Source organism: Scleropages formosus, chromosome 8 (genome assembly GCF_900964775.1).
Source record: "Scleropages formosus chromosome 8, fSclFor1.1, whole genome shotgun sequence".
Taxonomy (NCBI): domain Eukaryota; kingdom Metazoa; phylum Chordata; class Actinopteri; order Osteoglossiformes; family Osteoglossidae; genus Scleropages; species Scleropages formosus.
In genome coordinates, this window is record NC_041813.1 from 15,990,174 (window position 1) to 16,008,349 (window position 18,176).

General features: G+C 48.9%; 1 protein-coding gene across 1 annotated transcript in view; it reads right to left on the reverse strand.

Annotated features, from left to right (window-relative positions):
- col5a3a (collagen, type V, alpha 3a) overlaps positions 1 to 18,176 on the reverse strand; it is a 43,359-nt gene that overhangs the window by 24,305 nt on the left and 878 nt on the right. Inside the window, exons 2-19 of the mRNA XM_029253854.1 lie at positions 12,161 to 12,328; positions 11,835 to 12,048; positions 11,480 to 11,642; positions 8,978 to 9,106; positions 6,751 to 7,218; positions 5,020 to 5,139; positions 4,817 to 4,933; positions 4,595 to 4,657; positions 4,369 to 4,410; positions 3,829 to 3,891; positions 3,475 to 3,549; positions 2,779 to 2,862; positions 2,524 to 2,580; positions 1,946 to 1,999; positions 1,663 to 1,716; positions 977 to 1,030; positions 357 to 410; positions 180 to 233 (exon numbers count right to left, since the gene is read on the reverse strand). Of these exons, the coding sequence (XP_029109687.1) occupies positions 180 to 233; positions 357 to 410; positions 977 to 1,030; positions 1,663 to 1,716; positions 1,946 to 1,999; positions 2,524 to 2,580; positions 2,779 to 2,862; positions 3,475 to 3,549; positions 3,829 to 3,891; positions 4,369 to 4,410; positions 4,595 to 4,657; positions 4,817 to 4,933; positions 5,020 to 5,139; positions 6,751 to 7,218; positions 8,978 to 9,106; positions 11,480 to 11,642; positions 11,835 to 12,048; positions 12,161 to 12,328 (2,033 nt within the window). The remainder of the gene's footprint in view (positions 1 to 179; positions 234 to 356; positions 411 to 976; positions 1,031 to 1,662; positions 1,717 to 1,945; positions 2,000 to 2,523; positions 2,581 to 2,778; positions 2,863 to 3,474; positions 3,550 to 3,828; positions 3,892 to 4,368; positions 4,411 to 4,594; positions 4,658 to 4,816; positions 4,934 to 5,019; positions 5,140 to 6,750; positions 7,219 to 8,977; positions 9,107 to 11,479; positions 11,643 to 11,834; positions 12,049 to 12,160; positions 12,329 to 18,176) is intronic.

An 18,176-nucleotide genomic window follows, 5' to 3' on the forward strand; every position in this document is an offset into this window, starting at 1 on the left:
ATCACACCACAGGCTGACCTGAAATCCAGGTGGCTGAATGGATGTGTCCCTGGTTACCCTGACAGGCAGTGGGAATGGCTAAGGGGGCGTGCTCTGCAGTCCAGCAAAAGCAAATACAAGAAGGGGCTCGGTGTGACCCAGTGTTTCTGGCCCCTATTTTGGGAAGGTCCTGCTCTCACCTTCGGCCCTGCCTCTCCAACTGGGCCCCGTGGACCCGGCCTCCCCCTGTCACCCTGAGATCAGAACAAACACAGACATTTTCCTAAGCAAGAGCTATTAACATGCCGATACTCTTACAATCCACTGATCAGTACGATGAGTGCAAACACAGCCCCTAGTGAAAGGTGTTCGCTCACTCTGTGACCCTTATCCCCTGGAAGTCCTGACAGTCCGTCGAAGCCCCGGTCACCCTGTGCAAACAAGCAAAGCCACAAAAACATGTTAACATGACACACACACAAACACAAGCATAAACAGAGGTGAAGCTGAGCATGCTGTCCCAGCAGTCCATGGCTGCCTGCTCTGTATCTCCTGTGTGGAGCGGCAGCTTACTGATGAACAGGGGCGGGATGCAGGTACTGTAGCCAAACTCTGTTCCCGCAGATAAAGAATCTGTTGTCCTCCTGCAGTATCAGGAGGGCCTGTGTATTTACCACAGACATCCTGCAGCTGGTCAGCACTGCATTGTTGGCATTGTGATGTTCTTAATAAAGCTTGTCAGAGGCTTTGCGGGTCCCTCCTACCATGGAGGCCCATTAGGATCAGTTCCAGCAGGCACTCAGCTCCAAACCTGCTGGCAGCCTTGCCTGAATCCACACACACACACACACACACACACGCGCGCACAGAAACACAATCTCTCACACATATATATTCACAAGCTGTGCAAAGACTACACACATTTTCATATCAACACACGCATTCACTGTGAAGAGTGTTAATAGCTCGCTTTCAGGGTTTAATACCCAATACTCACCTTTGGTCCTGTCTCCCCTGGAATTCCTCTGCCCCCATTTGTTCCCTGTCGTCCCTTGAAAACGACATGTAAGTGATGTCACCACACCCACACAAAGCACAGATGATGTTGTGGACCTCAAACTCCACCGGCATGCTGGGTAACAGCCACCTCCTAGTGGGTGTGGTTTAACACCCTCATGACAGGATATTTATTTTGCATTTTACTAGGCCAGCAAGTACCCCAGAAGTTAGATCTGCCACCATGCACCGAAAGGATGTGGGTTTATGTCCCACCTCCTGATGTAGTACCCTTGAGTGAAGTGCTTCTCCTGGGTAGCACAATGAAAATTACCCTGCTGTTATTGTATTTAATAATACAATAACAGCAGGTAAATTTTTATTATGTTCATTCAATAATATAGTAACAGCAGGGTAACAGAGGAATATTGAATTCTTAGTGTAAGTAGCACAATATTGCAAGTCACATCAGCTAAATTAATGAATGTAAATGTTATACAGTGGGCAGGAGCTTCTACTGCAACTATCCAATATAGAATAAGTTTTTGACAAATAGCCCTATGAATGTGTCTTTAAACATTAATTCCTGGAGCTGGACAAATTATAGACAGAACATGTGTGACGTGTTCCAGAAGACATCAGCAACAACCAGGCCTAATTTCACCACCATGACACACCAGTCCTTACCCTCCTCCCTGGCTTTCCATCGATGCCGTGGCTACCTGGTACTCCCCTAGGTCCCTGAGACACAGAGAAAAAAAGAGAGTCAGGGAGAAAGTGGGAAACTGGATTTAAAAAAACGCTGAATATGAGAAGAGTTACTCTTCTACAGCAATAACAACAATAAGCATATTTGTGTCACGCACACTGAACGTCAGCAAGAAAGACGGATGAATCTGAACAGATAAAGACGGATGAAACCGCCCGATCCTGTCACAGCAGCAGTGAGACATCATCTCTCTCCACCTACCGCTGGCCCTGGATCTCCACTCTCTCCCTTCAGTCCACTGAGGCCTGGGACCCCCTGAAACACACAACAGTACCGTTTTGCCTAAGAAAGGCCCAGCTGAATACACTGCAACTGCAATGTCACAACAAGAATGTGGCTGCAGTGATATTAGCAGTAGAAGAGCAATGGGTGGCTCTGAAATCAGCTGTAAAAGAGAGACTACTAACTCTGACACTGGGTATAAAAGATAAAGCAGTAACTGAAACAGGCTAAGAGAAAAGTTGTGGATACAGACAGTGAAAAGAGAGAAGAACTCCAATACAGGCTGTAACAGAGGGCCTGTACACTAACACAGACTGTAAAAGGCGGTAAGTACTTGACTGCAAATGGTAAAGGAAGACAGAAGTCAGTGGTAGCAGTTTCAAGTACCCAACACACACACACACACACAAAGTGCCACAATGACAGACACAGCTCTGAAGCTGTAAAATAGGCCACAACACAGAGGATTCCTCTGATGGACCATAAAGAACTCAAAGTACAGACACAGTAGTGGGACAGAGAGGGGACAGTGGCTCTGAGAGTCAGGATGCTCTTACCATTGGGCCGGGGCGACCTGTCAGCCCCGATGGACCAGGAGGTCCCATCAGTGACAGCTGCAAAACAGCAGATAGAAACACAGCTGTATTTCCCATGGTAAAAAGAGGTGTAAGAATCTAATATTTGATGTTTGCAGGACACATTTCATAGTAAATCACAGTTTTGACATGAAAAGGTCATTTTAAAGTCAGTAGGGTAAAACTGAGGACATTGTGACGTCAGGGCAAGTCACGGCAAGGCCCTGCAACTCCCACCTTGGCCTGCTGTAGGATTGCCTGGGCCTGGGCTTCCTGGGGAGACACGACAGGACCTTTCTGGCCGTCTCCAGCGTACTGGAACTGGCAAAGGGGAAGAGAGAGGTAAACGTGGCAAATGAGTGAGCAAAGAGATGGGATCGGTCAGTGGGATCAGACACTGGGATTTGGTCTCTAAGATAATTTTTCTTGTGAATTCAGTTGGGGGGGGTGAGTTTTACAGTAGACAGCGCCCCCCAGGCTGCTCGCAACAGGGTTGTGCAGTAATCTCAATGCTCCATCTAGTGGCTGGGAGTCACAATATCCCCCCCGTCACCAAACAGTGTGCAGGTGTATGTGTGTGAGAGAGGGAGAGAGAGACATGGCCATCGTGCAATACAGGCCAGGTATAATTACAGAGTCAGACGGGTAATTATCCCTGATCCACAGCGCAGCCGTGGAGGTGTATTAGATGTGGATGACCTACTTCCCCTCCTCATGCGCAGACTGGAATTTGAACCTCGAGGTCATTGTTAACAGTGTGACTTTTTATAATACACTCGATATCGGGATGTTCCGAGAGCTTGCTTCTTAATACTTAGGTCAGTGTTACCAGCCATAGTGTAGCGTAGCAGGGGGTGCGCGTCCATCACACCTAGCTTTGTATTCCTATGTATTGTATATGTCCATGCGCTGTAACATGAAACTCTTGTTTACCGGTAACATCAACATCGTGCCAGGAAGACCTGGTATCCCATCAGCCCCGGGAAGGCCTGGTCGCCCTGGAGGACCCTGAGATAGAGAGACGAAGAGTGAACAGTGCAGTACATCTGTAATCCTCACATTATGACTAGCAGCAGTGTGTCTGCTCCTGCTGTGTCAGATGATGATCTGAATCTTCTACTCATTTCCCAGCTATTAAATGGAGCAGGAGAAGCTGAGGACAGAGAGGAGGAGCACAAGCGGACAGAGGACAGCTGCGACCCGTTCCACCCAGAGGAACATATCCCTCATGCAAACTGATTTGAACTCCTTTTCTGCTGCAGGTTGGATGAGGGAAGGGAGACTCACCACATCGCCCGGGTCTCCCTGCGGCCCAGCTGGGCCTGTTGGGCCTGCAATGCCGGGAGGACCCTGCAAGACAGGGGAAGTCAGCTGAGGCAGATACACACACACACACACACACACACACACACACACACACACACACACAAACAAACCCCCACACTGAATCAGCTATCCACACACATTATATCATGTAACGAAAGATGTTCACACATAGCGCTGTCCTTATTTCATGCTCCAGCTCACTCACACACATATGTATTCTCGTACTCCTCTGGGACACACCAGAAGGATGCCGGCCTGGCATGATATAAGACACAGCCTGTGTTTGACAGTTAGGCCAGACTAGGGCTGCAGTGGTCACTGAGGTAACAGAACTGCACACTCTGGTCGTGGCCTCTACTAATCCTCTGCGTTTCAGACAATGGCTGACATTAAAGAGTACAATAAGGTCCTCGTGGTAAATCTGTATTTTTTTTACACTGGTCTGGATTAGGTTGGGCTGTACTGTGGCCTGTGTGGGTTTGGATCCGGATGGACACTTACTGATGGTCCTTGGGGTCCTTGGGGTCCTTCCGCCAACATGCCCTGCAAGTGATGAAGAAGATATAACACACAGAAAAATGTCATAAACTACCACATATGTTTATCATACTGCATGCATATGCAACTCTAGCTCAGCTCTGTGGAGCTTGGTCAGTAGCATAGTGATGGTGTGTGATTATATGACTTATTGTGCATGTGTTCATGTGACCCCTGTGCAGGACCTTACTGGCTCTATGGCGGCTGGCTCTCCTTTCTCCCCCTTCTGGCCGACGATGTTCTCTTGTTTCCCCTGAAGAGGGGGTATAAAATGTCAGCCATAGCCAGCAGGACCCAGCACCTAATGTGTGTCTAGTCATTGATAGATCTCCCTTTAGTAAGGACTAGCATCTCAAAGGGAACAGCTGCTCTGACTGTGCTGCTCTGATCGGCTGCTCACAGCAAGATGTACCTGCGCGGTCTCCGCCCCCTCTCTCTCAGCCAATCCGTATCGATCTTCATACTCATACTCCTCATATTCCTTTTCATTGTATTCCATCTCATTCTTCATTTCCTCATACTCCAGAGTCTGTATGAGCCAGCCATGGATCAGTGTTATTCTGTGGCACAGGTCTGTGACATCGCAATAACAATAAACAGCATGTGATGACCCACCTCATACTTTGTGATGTTGGGGCCCACTGTCACCGTGGAAACTGAGATGTCGTCATACATGTTGCTGAAGAAATCGTCCTCAAACTCCTCCGGCTCTGACTGATTGGCATGCTTCTCCAACTGGATACCAACAGAAAGCGTCAGAACAGCACCATGACAACTGCAGCCAAGGAAACGCCAGAGAACGTTAATCAAGATCACATCTGCACCAGTTCCACCGGTCCCCTGAGGCTGGTAATGAAACCCAGGAATGACACTGGACAGATGACACTCTCAAAGTGGGTTAACTTTATCATCACACCGGAGTGAGGATCGGTGGTTAACGTTTACCTGGCATCTCTAGGGCGGAAGCAGTCGCTTTCGACTGTGCAGTTAACCAATGAGAGCACAGGGATGAGTTACTGCTGCCAGTGATGAGCTACGTGGCTGTGAAGCTCATGGAGTCAGTCAATTAGAGTGAAAGAGCCAATGTTTTTCTGGCAGACTGTGACTGCAGCATGACACTGATTAAATTAGAGTGTGATATTGCGAGAGACTGGTTATGAATATGAAATGTAACTTACAGCACCCATCTAAAGACAGACCCTGGGTTTCTCCATGGAGAAGTTCTCTGAGGACACAAAGCTCATTTTTGTGAGCTTCATAAAAAGTAACCAAAATGTACATGCAAGTTTATACTAAGTCCTGTTAAGTCTGTCTTAAAATCGCATCATCTTTTAGTCTAGAATTTTTCATCTGGCTGAGAATTGAAATCAGTCTCGTTACGGTCTTTTTATACCCTCAACTCGACAGATAACCACAGATTTCTCAGTATGACACTATAGATGGATACAAAGGACCTAAACAACTTAGATTATGTCTCATAAACAAATATAGCACTTTGGCTGCTCAAGATTAAAGGCTGTTTACTAAATGGTTATGTTTTGTAAAAACCTATAAACAAAACTTTTTCTCATAAGCCCTGGTGGATGTTGTATAGCCAGAGTTCCCACAAACATTGAGGAAAAAGGATCATTGTCAGGGCTGGGTGTCTGAGGAAAACCACAGAACAGCCTGAACCATACAGGGGGTGAAGAAGACTGGGAATGGACCCTATCAGGGCATGGAGAACCAGGAGTGGACCACACAGGGATGCGTAAACCTGGAACTGGATCATACAGCGGTGCGTAGGACCAGAACTGAACCACATAGGTTTGTGTAGGACGGGGACTGCACTGTACTGGTGCAAGTAGGACTCCAACTAGGCCATACAGGGGTGCGTAAGACCAGAACTGGACTATACAGGAGTGTGTGGGACTAGTACAGGGCCACGGAGGGATGTGTAAAACCGAGACTAGACTATCCAGAGTTGCGTAGGACGTGATCAGGACTATACAAGGTACAAAGGCAAAGGAGGGAAAGAATTGCACTGACAAGGTGAGTGTAGTTGGGGGTCTCAGACATACATCGCTATAAGTATCTGACTCATATATGTTGACACAATTACTGTGTAACGCACGTGCAACATGATACTGCTCACATATATGCCAGCACTGCTTGCCCTGTATCTGCGGCTATAAAGGCACATTCTCTTTGCACTACAGCGACACCTGCAGGCAACAAGGTGAACTGTTGTAGCGATGTGCGATGTCCTATGCAGGAGCGAGTAAATGTATTTTTGAGTGGTTAGTAAGTATTAGAGGAGATACAAGAAACAAGGAGGAGGCACTACAGCAGCACTTTCCCATGTACCTCCTCTCCTGGGACTGTGGGTTCAGGCAGAGTACGGTGCGGTGTTGGAGTGGCTTCAGGGGTGGAGACGGGCTCACGAATGGGAATCTCCAGCGTCTTGGGTGGTGGCTCAGACAGGGTCCTGGAGGTTAAAGGTCCTGCTTTCGTGGGCTGGGGAACTGCGGGTGTAACCTCCAACTGAGTGACAGCTGCCAGTGGAAGGTGTCCTGTTACAAGTGAAATGTTGACTTCTGATTGGTGCTGCAGTAAATACTGAGGTACTGCAGTTGACACCCCGAGAAAGCCATCTTGGAGGGCCTCTGATTCCTTCCTCTTCTTCCTAGATTCCTTCTTATTCTTCCTGTTCTTGCGGGAGGACTTGTCCCTTTTCCTCTTCCTGTCCTTCTTGCCTTTCCTGCCTTTTTTGGTGGACTTCTGCTTTCCCACTGTATTGCCGTGTTGGGTCGGATCAGGGTTGCGCTCAAGGGGCTTTTGGTAAACCGAGCAGAAGCAGCAAGCATACGGGGAGAAAAAAAAAGAGCAACAAACAGCAGTAAAACACAGATAAGTGTGACAAATGGCCCAAAAGGGCAAACACCTGCTGAAGATTTCGCCACCCAACCACCAAAGTGCTCCCCCAGAAATTCCAGAGAAACGGACTGGAAACAAAGGGCAGAAAACAGCTCGCAGGAATGCCGCAGATGACTGAAAGGCTCTGAATGATACAGTAAGATCTTGAGCTGATCTCCTTCAGCTGCATCCTGCCCTAGAGGCCTCAGGATCGAGAAGCCTCAAACAGTGACCGACCCACCACTCCACACTTCTGGAACATGGTCTGGGGCCAGAGATGGTTGGGAGGGGCCTACTGGGACCCTTTCTACTGGTCATGGTACTTCCTCTGTGCAGCCCAGCAGGACACACATGCAAACATGCAATCTACTGACTCCTGCATACTGGGACACCACCACACATCCATTCCCACATATATTTACTCACGTACGCACTCATAAAAAGACGCACATAATGAATACAATCATTGCATCCACTATTAATAACCAGTTGTCCGACACAGGGTCGTGGTCATCCACAGCCTGAAAGCATAGTGTGTGATGCAGGGTATACCCTGGACAGGACACCAGGCCATCACAGGACAACAACACACACTCACTCATTCACTCATACCTACATCCACCGAGGGCAATTACAATGACAGACAATGAAAATGACTCACACATAAACACCAGCTCACCCTTTAAACCCAGAAGCTGAGAGGCGCAAACTGCTCCTCTGTGGATTCAGCCCACCGGAGTTCACACTCAGACACAATAAACGGATGTGTAATTTACCGCGAGACACCATGGTGTTTGCGATCTTCCCTGACGGGGTTCCTACGCCCCTGATGGATTGATGCCACTGGGCTATGGAGCTGTGCACTGGTTTGAGGGGGGAGGCCAGACTCCTTCACAATCGTTCCTTCGCTGAGATACGGCTCGACTTGGCCCTGATCTTCTAACATCACTGCAGTTTGCTTTACTTTCCCCCGGCAGGAAAGCCTTTGTCGTAATAAATTGTGCGGAACTGGTGTCGGGGGGGCTGGCAGACAGACTGCTATCCATACATATGCAGGTTCTGGGGGGTCTGTTGGGTGGTGGTCCACTTCTGGGACAGCTGTCCACAGCCCACTCCTTGAGTAGTGCGGGAATTGGAACCCAGGGGGTGATCTGGCGCAAACGCTGCTCATTAAACATATATGGAGTTTTCGGTCTCTGAGGTCCTGTGTTCTGCGTGCGTGAGCATCTGCCAACATCTGTGAGCTACGTTTGTGTTTGCTATCGGGAGGCGGCACGGCAGCCAAGCAGTCTATACGTGTTTTACCTGAGCGTGCAGATTGAAAATTTGCACACTCTTCGTTTCCGCAGCAGTGGGATAGAAGCTGCTGCGCTGTTCGACTGCGATGGCTCTCCGACTGCGCAAGTTCTAACCGCTTCGTGCTCTTGAAGGGCGGGTTCCCAGGCAGCACAGGTATCCGACACGCAAAAACTTCAGAGGGCAAACAGCAGCAGGCAAAGGAAGTGGAAACACAACAAAAGGCCCGCCTTCCTGCACGGTATTGCAGCGGTTTCTGGACATGTCATTCCCCTGTGAGATGGCAGGAAAGTTTGGACTCCGCATCAACTCCGCTCCATGAAATGGAGACACGGTGTTTGTTTTGTACAGAGTGGCTCCCCCTGGTGGCAGATGCACTCACCTGCATCTCCTCAGGACCATGGGTCAAGTTGCTGTGGGGTGCTGCGGGCTCACAGTCCGGCATGTGGAGAGAGCAGTACTCTGCCGCCACGCTGGGATCCCCTACCAGCAGGAGCTGCTGGATGTCGCCCTGGACGACAGAGATGGACGGAGGGACAGAATGAGACAGAGGGATGAGGGAGACACTGCTAGAGAAGGGAAAACTCTTGCTGATCCTATTTAGATGGTGCAGTGGCTCAGAGAACTGAAGGAAGGGTGAAACCGGCCTCTTCTTCTACTGCCAGTGACTACTTAGGGACCTAGAGTGTTTTCAACTCAACACACAATGTGAGCAGCAGTGAGGCCAATGGGGGAGGGGCAGCAGTCAATGTGGGGCAGTGATTGTGTACAACAGCAGTCAGTGTGATGGTCTGTATAGAACGATGGTCCGTGTGAAGGTCTATGATTTTTATTAACCATGACTATAACCATAACCATGTGACACTTTTCTCCAAAGTGACTTATACTGCTATCTTTGTACAATAAACTACATACAGAGATTGAAACAGCTGGGTAATTTTTACTGCTCCAGTCCATGGTAAGTACATTGATCAAGGGTACTTGATGTGTTTTACACACACACACACTGGTTTAGGTGGACCTCAACGTAAACAGTGCATGGTAATTTTCACAGTATTCAGGGTATATGGCACATGTCCACAGCGCTCAGATCTCACAGTACAAAGTGTGTGTGTGAAATATGGACTACTGGGGGTCGACCTCACGGTAAACAGTGTATGATGTGTGGACTTCACGGTAACTGAGTTAGTGCCTGATGGTCTCCAAAGGGGGAAGTTCTGATAAAAGCCTTTCTCAGAAAAAAAGATGGAGCGTGTCGTGTGGCAAGCCATTACACATAACAAACCTTTGCTCCCGTGTGATTTGTTTGGTGTGCGGTAAACAAGGCCAGACTGTTTCCCTCTATCCATCTGAGCTTACTGCATCTTGGACAATGTGAGGTTCCAGATCTTCCACAGACAGGAGAAAAAGTGTAGGACAGTCAGGTGGCGAAGACTAGTGTGGGAGAGACTTGGGGCCAGGCTATGAGGAGGTCTATTGCCAGCTGGTGCCCCCCAGTCAGAAACCCAGACTGCCAAGGGCCCCCCGCAGGGTGTCCGTTGTCCTGAGAGTGCCCAGTTTGCTGCCCCCACCCTGTCACTATGACTCCACCCACACATGTCTGGGTCATATGGGAACACTGGAGAGAACAGCCAGTGAGGAGAGACACAAACACACACACACACAACACACACACACACACAAACACAGGGCTGTGCCTCTAATGAGAACCAGGAGCCGGGGGAAGAATGAGGCTGAACACAATCAGACGGCGTTCAGAAAACAAATAGACCGAGGAGTGCAGCTCGCTGCCGCCCTGCGCCTTGTACCACACACACACACACACACACACACACACACACACACACACACAGAGTGGGTCAGGCTGCTGTGTCTGTGAAGAGCGATATGGTTGGTATCTCATCTCCAGCAGAGAAGTCGACGCAGACAGACGTCCCACCGCGGAGCCTGGCCCAGGTCTGGTGCGGACCCCCCCGGATAGGGTGAGACCCCTGGGTCCTCCCAGATTGAAGGGGCCTGGGAATGCACCGAACCCTCATGTCCCCTGGTACCCAGTGGCTCCCAGAGGTCACAAAACCCTAACCCCAGCTCACAGAAAATCATAAACATCTTTCTAGGCTTTTTTTCTGTGAGAAACACAGGGGGGAAAAAAAAAAAAAAAAACTAATCAGAAACAATAGTGAATCACCAGTGGGGAAAACTGTTAGTCACAGTCAGTCAGCCAGTGGTTACTTCTCTTCCCCACCCCTGTGATGAGGAGCAAAACTTCCTCCTAAGGCCAATACTTTTTTATCATATTTTCTCATAAACTGTTGATTTTCATATTTCAGCAGTCAGCTGTGTCAAATAAAACCACATGTTGAAAAAAGAAAGAAGACACGAGAATTTTGAGACTTTCAAGAGCAGAGGCAGTGTGGTGGATAGAGTCAACACCTTGCAACCGAAGGACCCGGGTTCAAATACCTGCTTCGGCTGTAATACCCTTTAATCAAGATACTTACCCTGAACTGATAAAGTGAAAATTACAGAGATGTATAAATTGGTAAATCACCGTAAGTTGGCAAGTATATAAATCTGATATTCTAAGTCACCTTGAACAAAGGCGTCAGGTAAATGACGCGTAAAAATTTAACTCCCAGATGTTCCACGGAAGCAATGAAGTGTGCGCTCAGCAAGCGGACAGGGTGCATGCTGACGGTACAGACAGGAGATGGCACTGTGCAAATGTTCAGTTACTGCTAGCAGCTCCTACTTAGCTGAGGGAGGAATATTCATCATCCAGCCTCATCCTCCCTAAAAAAATAAGCTTTAACAATCAACAAGCAGCTGGATGTTGACATGTTCCCGGGAAACCTGCTCCATGGTGTGCCCAGCAGCGCCTCACCTCAAACACCTCGTTGTCCAGCAGCCGTGACCCAAACATGGTGACTCCATCGGTGCTGATCACAGGGTGGTCTCCACGTGGTAGGTCCAGCGTCTGCACCTTCTTGCAGTCCAGGTAGAGCGTAACGACCTTGCCCTGGATGCTGTAGGCAATCCTGTGCCACCTGGTAAGAGTGGGCGGGGCAACGTCAAACCAAAACAAACACGGAATATCCTCTGGTTTCCAGCTTACACCAATCACTCTTAAAACAAGCTGCCTCGTGTTCATCCAGCCAATAAAATCAAGCAGCCAATGGCTGCTATGGCAACACTGCAGGAGCATGTGACCAGCAGCGCTGGGGAATCAAACTACTCACCCGCCATCGGACAGGTTGACCTCACTGAAGGTGGGGTACAGGTCAGGTGTGGGCAGCCCCAGCTGGTCCTCATAAAGCAGCATGGGTGAACGGCCTACCTCGAGGCCCAGCTGCTGCACCCCCTGCTCATCGTATACTGCAAGCAGGAAGAACTGTGCCCCCTGAACTGGCCGCAGCGTCATCATCAGTGAGAAGTCCTCCGGGAAGGCTGAGTCTGAGGAGGTCAGAAACATCACGTCCAAAATCTTTGCGTGCAGAAACCGAACTGTGTCAGAGTTCAGTGAACACACCTAGACAGAGCAGTGTGTGTGTGCGTGTGTGTGTACCTGGGAAGAGTTGCTTGGTTGGGGCACTTAGCTGGAGCTTCTTGTCTATCCTGAAAGCCATGTCGACCTCTTTGGAACCATTCCTACTGTCGCAAAAGCCTGCCGCCATGGTAACACCCTCCATATCTTCTGAGAGGTCCAGCAACCGCAGAACATCAGTGGAACTGGCTGTTTGAGGAAGAAGCAGAGGAACAAAGTGCTTTAGAACAGTGATGGACATTCGGAGTGATTTTTACGTGTAATAAGGAACATGGAGCTCCAGTATAAAGTGCTGGTTCCACTGGGGTTCCACTTTGCCCCAGATGCCTGACCTTCTGCACACTGTCCAGTCACCGACAGCCTTTGGACAGTAACTCGGTGATCTCTGAGAACACAATCCGGCAATAGGAGGGTCCTGGACAGACGAGCCAGTCGAGGAGGGTGTTATTAAGGGCTGGAGAGCAGCGGCCTAACAAGCACCCAGCCACACACCTGACAGCTGACACCTGTCTGTGAAGAGGGGGGTCTGTCTGGGGAAGTGTCTGCTGCTCGCCCTTTGTGCCTCCCCCTCCTTCTCTCCCTCCCATCTACAGAGAAATTCTATTTAATATTATTCATTCATTCATCTCTTTTCTCCAAGGTGACTTGGAATGTTAGATTTGTACGCTAATCTACTTACAGTGATTTACCCATTTGCACAGCAGGGTAAATACCTTGCTCGCCCCATGCTTCCCCATGCCTGCAGGAAGAGGGCAGGAACACGGACAAGAATAGCCTTTAAACGCTAATGCTCACATCAATGGCATAATGCCACACTGACCACAGCCACCCACTGGCACAGTGACCACCGCACAGCTCCAAGGAAACAGGCAGAGAGACAAAACAACAAAACAGAGCGCAGTCCATGTGACACGGGGGAGGACAGGCTGTGCCGACTCCGATGGCTCTGGCAGGAAAGAACCTATAAAAACACTAGAGAAACACATGTCCTCAAGTCCTCGAAGGGATCAGCGATGTTACGCATGCTGCCGCACAGCGTCCAGCCGCCGGTGACTCACAGGGGCCACTCCCAGCTGAGGGATGATCCCCGAGGCGAGCTGCTCTCTTGCTGACCGATTCACCTGCCTGTGGACACGGGGTATTCGCGTGCTTCTCCAGTGTCCGAGCCACATGCTGTTTGTGCACTTCAAGCCGAACGCGGTGATCGGAAAGGGAGCAAATGAGTCAAGCTGAGAGAGAGCAGAACATGGGGGCGGCGCACAGCTGCCTCCAAGACTCAGCCCGAAATCTCCAAAGGTGCTTTACTGGCAGGAACAGAGTGTCTCTCTCTATCCCTCTCTGTATCACACACACACACACACACACTTGCTTCTCCATCTCAAAAACTCACAATGCCGTTCCCAATTTCAGACACACGAACCTTCTTTCTCTCTCATACACGCATTTGCTGTCCTTCTCACACGCACTCACGATTTCAGTTCCAATTTCCCACACACATGCTCATACACAGAGCCAAGGCAGCAGCTGTGTAAGTGACTTGGGACCTGGATTTGTGATCAAAACATTGCAAGTTTGGGTCCAAGGAGGTTAGCGTTCTTAACCCAAATTCCTTGCTAAACTACTCAGACGTGAAAAAGGATGAAGTGTTCGGAACTGTGCAAAGCTCAGCTTCTTAGCAACTGCATGATGTAAATCAGCTCTCGGCCAAACAGACTCACACACACAGAAACAGACACACGGGTCAAGATGAGCTCTGATTGAAAGGCACGCTGCCGTTTCAATGAAATAAACAGTATCTGATGCGGAGGTGGGCGGAGCCTCCTGTCTTTTCATCTTTGCCTCACCTTTGATTTGCCGAAGGCCCCTAGTCTGCCTCACCTGTGCCGGCTCCGCCACGGCTGCCCTGCTGTGGTTTGTGCAACCACAAACGTGCCGGTGTGTGCCTCTGTCTGATAGTGTGAGCACGCTTCACCCACACACCCATCCCCATCCTTATTATACATGCCATAAATACTTTGTACTCAGATTTTTTATGACCTTTGACTCCAGTGACCAGTGGTGAGGCTTTCTGTGTTCTTAGGGGTTCTACACCTTTTGCAGTACCACTGGGCTCCAGCAGGGCGGCGCTAATCCTGCTCGCCACAAAAGATATTCCTCGCACCTACATGAGACACCACCCTTCTGCACATCCCCCTGACCCCATCCTGCAGTTCCTTGGAAATCAAGGAGGGTCTTACATAGGGGAGGAATGCAAGCTGGGAGAAGCAGATATTAATCACGTCAGGGAGGAGCTCAGATAAGTGTGCTGTGAATTAAGGCCGATTTCTCGTGGGTCGGTCAAGCTGGCGGTCATGTGCGAAACCGCTCGGAATCTGCGGCGCTTTCTCACTGAACCCCTACCACGCAGAATAGAAGACAAGGTCCCGATGGAGCTGTCTGTGCATCCCTAACCAGAGGGAGAGTGTGTCCTTGCATCGACAGTCACACTGCAGTGTCGCGCCCGCCAGTGAAAGGAATTTCGTGCTTTGAAATGAATATAGGATCAGAAATTTTTTATTTTCAGGCAATTTCTACACCGACTTTGTAGCATGAATCACTTAAGTGAAATCAGAAAAAATGCTGCAGTTTGCTGCCTGTGAAGTAACCTGGAAGATATGGTCAATTTCCCATCCAAGGATCCTGCCCCTCGCAGAACCGCCCACTGCTTTCCCATCCCCTCTCTCTAGGAACATCTGACCAGCGTCGCACGGCAACAGGATTCGATGCCAAGCAATGGGGTGACCTTTCTCTCCGTTCCCTTCTCCCAGCTTTGGCTTCAGGGTCCACAGTGTAGGACGAGGGTCACACTCAGAATTTCCCCTTCCCAACCCTTTGAGTCCATGCAGCAGCAAGATGATTGGCTGTCAGGACTGGTGGCACTAAGTGAGGGATGTTTCTGGACACCAGATGTTCACTCTAATGGGACGTGTGTGGGGGTGAGATATTGTGCATTGTGTATACGTAGCGAGTGGTTAGGGTGTGTGTTATGGTTGGAAAGAGGAATAAGGTCAGAAGCCCCTTGCTCCATCACTTCATTGCTGACACGCCCCTCTCCGTGTCCACAGCCAACGTTGCTGTCAGCCCTCCAATAGCACGGATGCACAAATATCAAGAATCTGGGATGAGATGTAGAGTTAGAGGAGCTTTGGCCTCCACACACACTCATCTGTTAAGGTGCCAAGAATGGTGCTGGGAAACCACCCCCCCCCCCTTCTCCAGCCAGGCTGTAACAAGATATTTACATTTACATTTATTTATTTAGCAGACGCTTTTCTCCAAATATTGAAAAAAGAAAATAAGGGAGAGGAAAGAAGGAATTATGGACCTGGAGCCCACATGTACCTGTATGCCTCAGGGTCATTGCACATTATCCGTTCAACTCTCCACACACGCAGACACACACATAAATCAAACACACACACAACCTCTCTGCTCTCAGCTCAGCCTGTTTTACTGCCAAGAAAAACATACACAGTAAATATGGCTGAAGTGCATTGCTTTTTAAGTACAGCGGTACAACTGCTCACACAGGAATACACACACAGTCACAGAGCGAAATTCACAAAGACACACACATGCATACGTGTGCAGACACACATGGATAAACAGATAGCCCTACACATTCCTACATCTATTCTGCCCACAACGGGCATCCCTCGCAGGGTGGGTAATTGCCACCTCGTGCGAGCCACCGCGCCGGACTGCACACGAAGCTCTCGGGGAAGTGGGCTGAGCTGTGGTCGTCGTGGGAACAGTCGTTTCTGCCATGAGGGGAGACATCTGATAAAAGGGGAGGCAACGAGAGGTCAGGGATATGCAGCTTTGATCCAGTGTGAGTGGGTGACCACCCCCCAAAGTGCGCAGCGTGCCGCATGCCATCGACCCTCCGCTGTTTATCCCCAGCCCTCCCCGGTGACTCATGTCAGGGCAAAGGCCCCCAGCAAACCCCCCCACCAGCGCCTATAGTGTGCAGCACTTGGCGGACTGTAGACTGCCACACACGTGCCACGGCCTCTGAGTGGTTAACCTCTTGCCTTCGATGCTGGTGACCCTGTCAAGCGTGAAAAAGAGCTCCGTCTGGCCGATAGATGAATCAGAAGAGCGCACTTCACTGCATTTTCACACATCTGTTTCGTGTCCCGTGTGTGTGGACAGCAGCTTGGTCTCTGAGTGGCAGATTCAGGGCCTAGAGAGTGAAGTTGGACAGCATACGGTCGGGTGTAGCACTGAAAACACGCATCTGCTTAGAAAAAGTACATTTCAGTACAACGACAAAGTAGACCTTCCACACACAACACTCTGCACATGTATCCCAGGAGAGAAGAACTCTCAGTTTCACATCATGCATCAAGGTGTACAACACTGAGGTGTCTATGACACCGCACACCCGTAAGTCCCATCTCTTTATCCCAGAAACAAAGCAGCTACATTTGCTGACAGCCAACACTTTCCAAACTTGTTGTCAGCTGTCGTTCGGCCCAACCGGTGACTCATCCTAAAATAACGATTACAGAAAAAAGCGCAACATTTCGAAACTTGAAAATGAGGCTCCCCGGTGTGTCACTTTGGATCGTTCGATATTAGCTTTAGATGACATACCAACAAAAACTGGGTCAGTTTTCTCAACAAGCATCTGGTTCCCCCAGACCCCTGCACACCGCTGACTGGACCAATTCACACCCCTGCACATCACACAGAGGGCGAAAGAGAGTCGCTTCGACCTCATACTCAACATATGGTCTCTAATGTGTAATTACGGTTTGTGTCTGCCTTTCCCCCAGGAGTCAGTGAGGGGTCGTGTAGCTGTCATTATCTTTGCTGTGTATCATGCAAGTACAAAATGCTTTTTTATTCAATTAGCTGACACTGCAACTTACATTTGTAAGCTCTTTACACTGATTTACCAATTTTTGCAGACTAAGTTTTACGTTATCAACTGAGGGTAAACACCTCTAAAAATGACTTAGACTGATGAAATAATACATATTTTACTGTTGTACCAGGGTAACGAGGAAGACTGACTGTAAACGCCACAAAAAAAATAGATTTCTGAGAAATGGAGACACCACAAAGCTCACATCCCTAGCTTGTTTTTTGTATGCAGAGAAATTAAATTTTGCTGCCATACCCTGTAAAGACTGACTTAATAAGGCTGTTGGCTCTCCATTCAAGTTATTACTGATTGTTCTGACACCACAGGTCAGGTAACCATGGTTTTCGCCACAGTTTTTACATTGGATTGGAGGGACTTCTCCTTGCTGGAAGTTTAATCTCCCCGGTGTGTCTGTGCATGTCGAGGGGTTGGTCTTCTTCAACCAACAATATACCAGTTTGCAGTCAACCGGCGTCAGTCACGAGTATGTGGTGCCATGACATCAGACTCCCAGCATCTCTTGAAATCCTGGGAGCATTTCGGTAATCCTCATCTTTGGAATCCGGTAAAGGGAAGCCCTTCCTACTGTGTGTGTATGAGTGGATGTGGGGAAAAAAAAAAAAAAAAACCATTTGCTGGTATCATATAAATCATACTAAGTGGTTTTCAGCATTTTATTTTCCATGGTTCCTTCTGAGAGCGGTGGAGCGGAAGAAAACATGTTCAAAGCAGCACGAGGAGGGTGTATAATCCTGATTATTATAATAACACCCCACATCTTAATCACATTTTAAAACGTGCGCTCTTAAATCAAAACCTGGGGATTATAGGGCTGTGACACAAATTCCACAGTCTGTCTGCTGTCCTCCATCGAGACTTTGTGTATGATGTGAAAAAGTCAGGGGAAAAAAAAACAGATAAAGCAGACAAGGTTGCACCTGGACAAACTACTGGCAATAATAAAGTCGCCTTGGAATTAATGTGTTAATTCCCAGCACACACATTTCTACCAAAGCAAGATGTTCAGATACAGAGCCAGAAAAAGAAATGACTCAACATCAGATGGAACACACATTCATACTCACTTTGTATTATTGGGTTGCGATATTTGGCTGATCTCTCCCT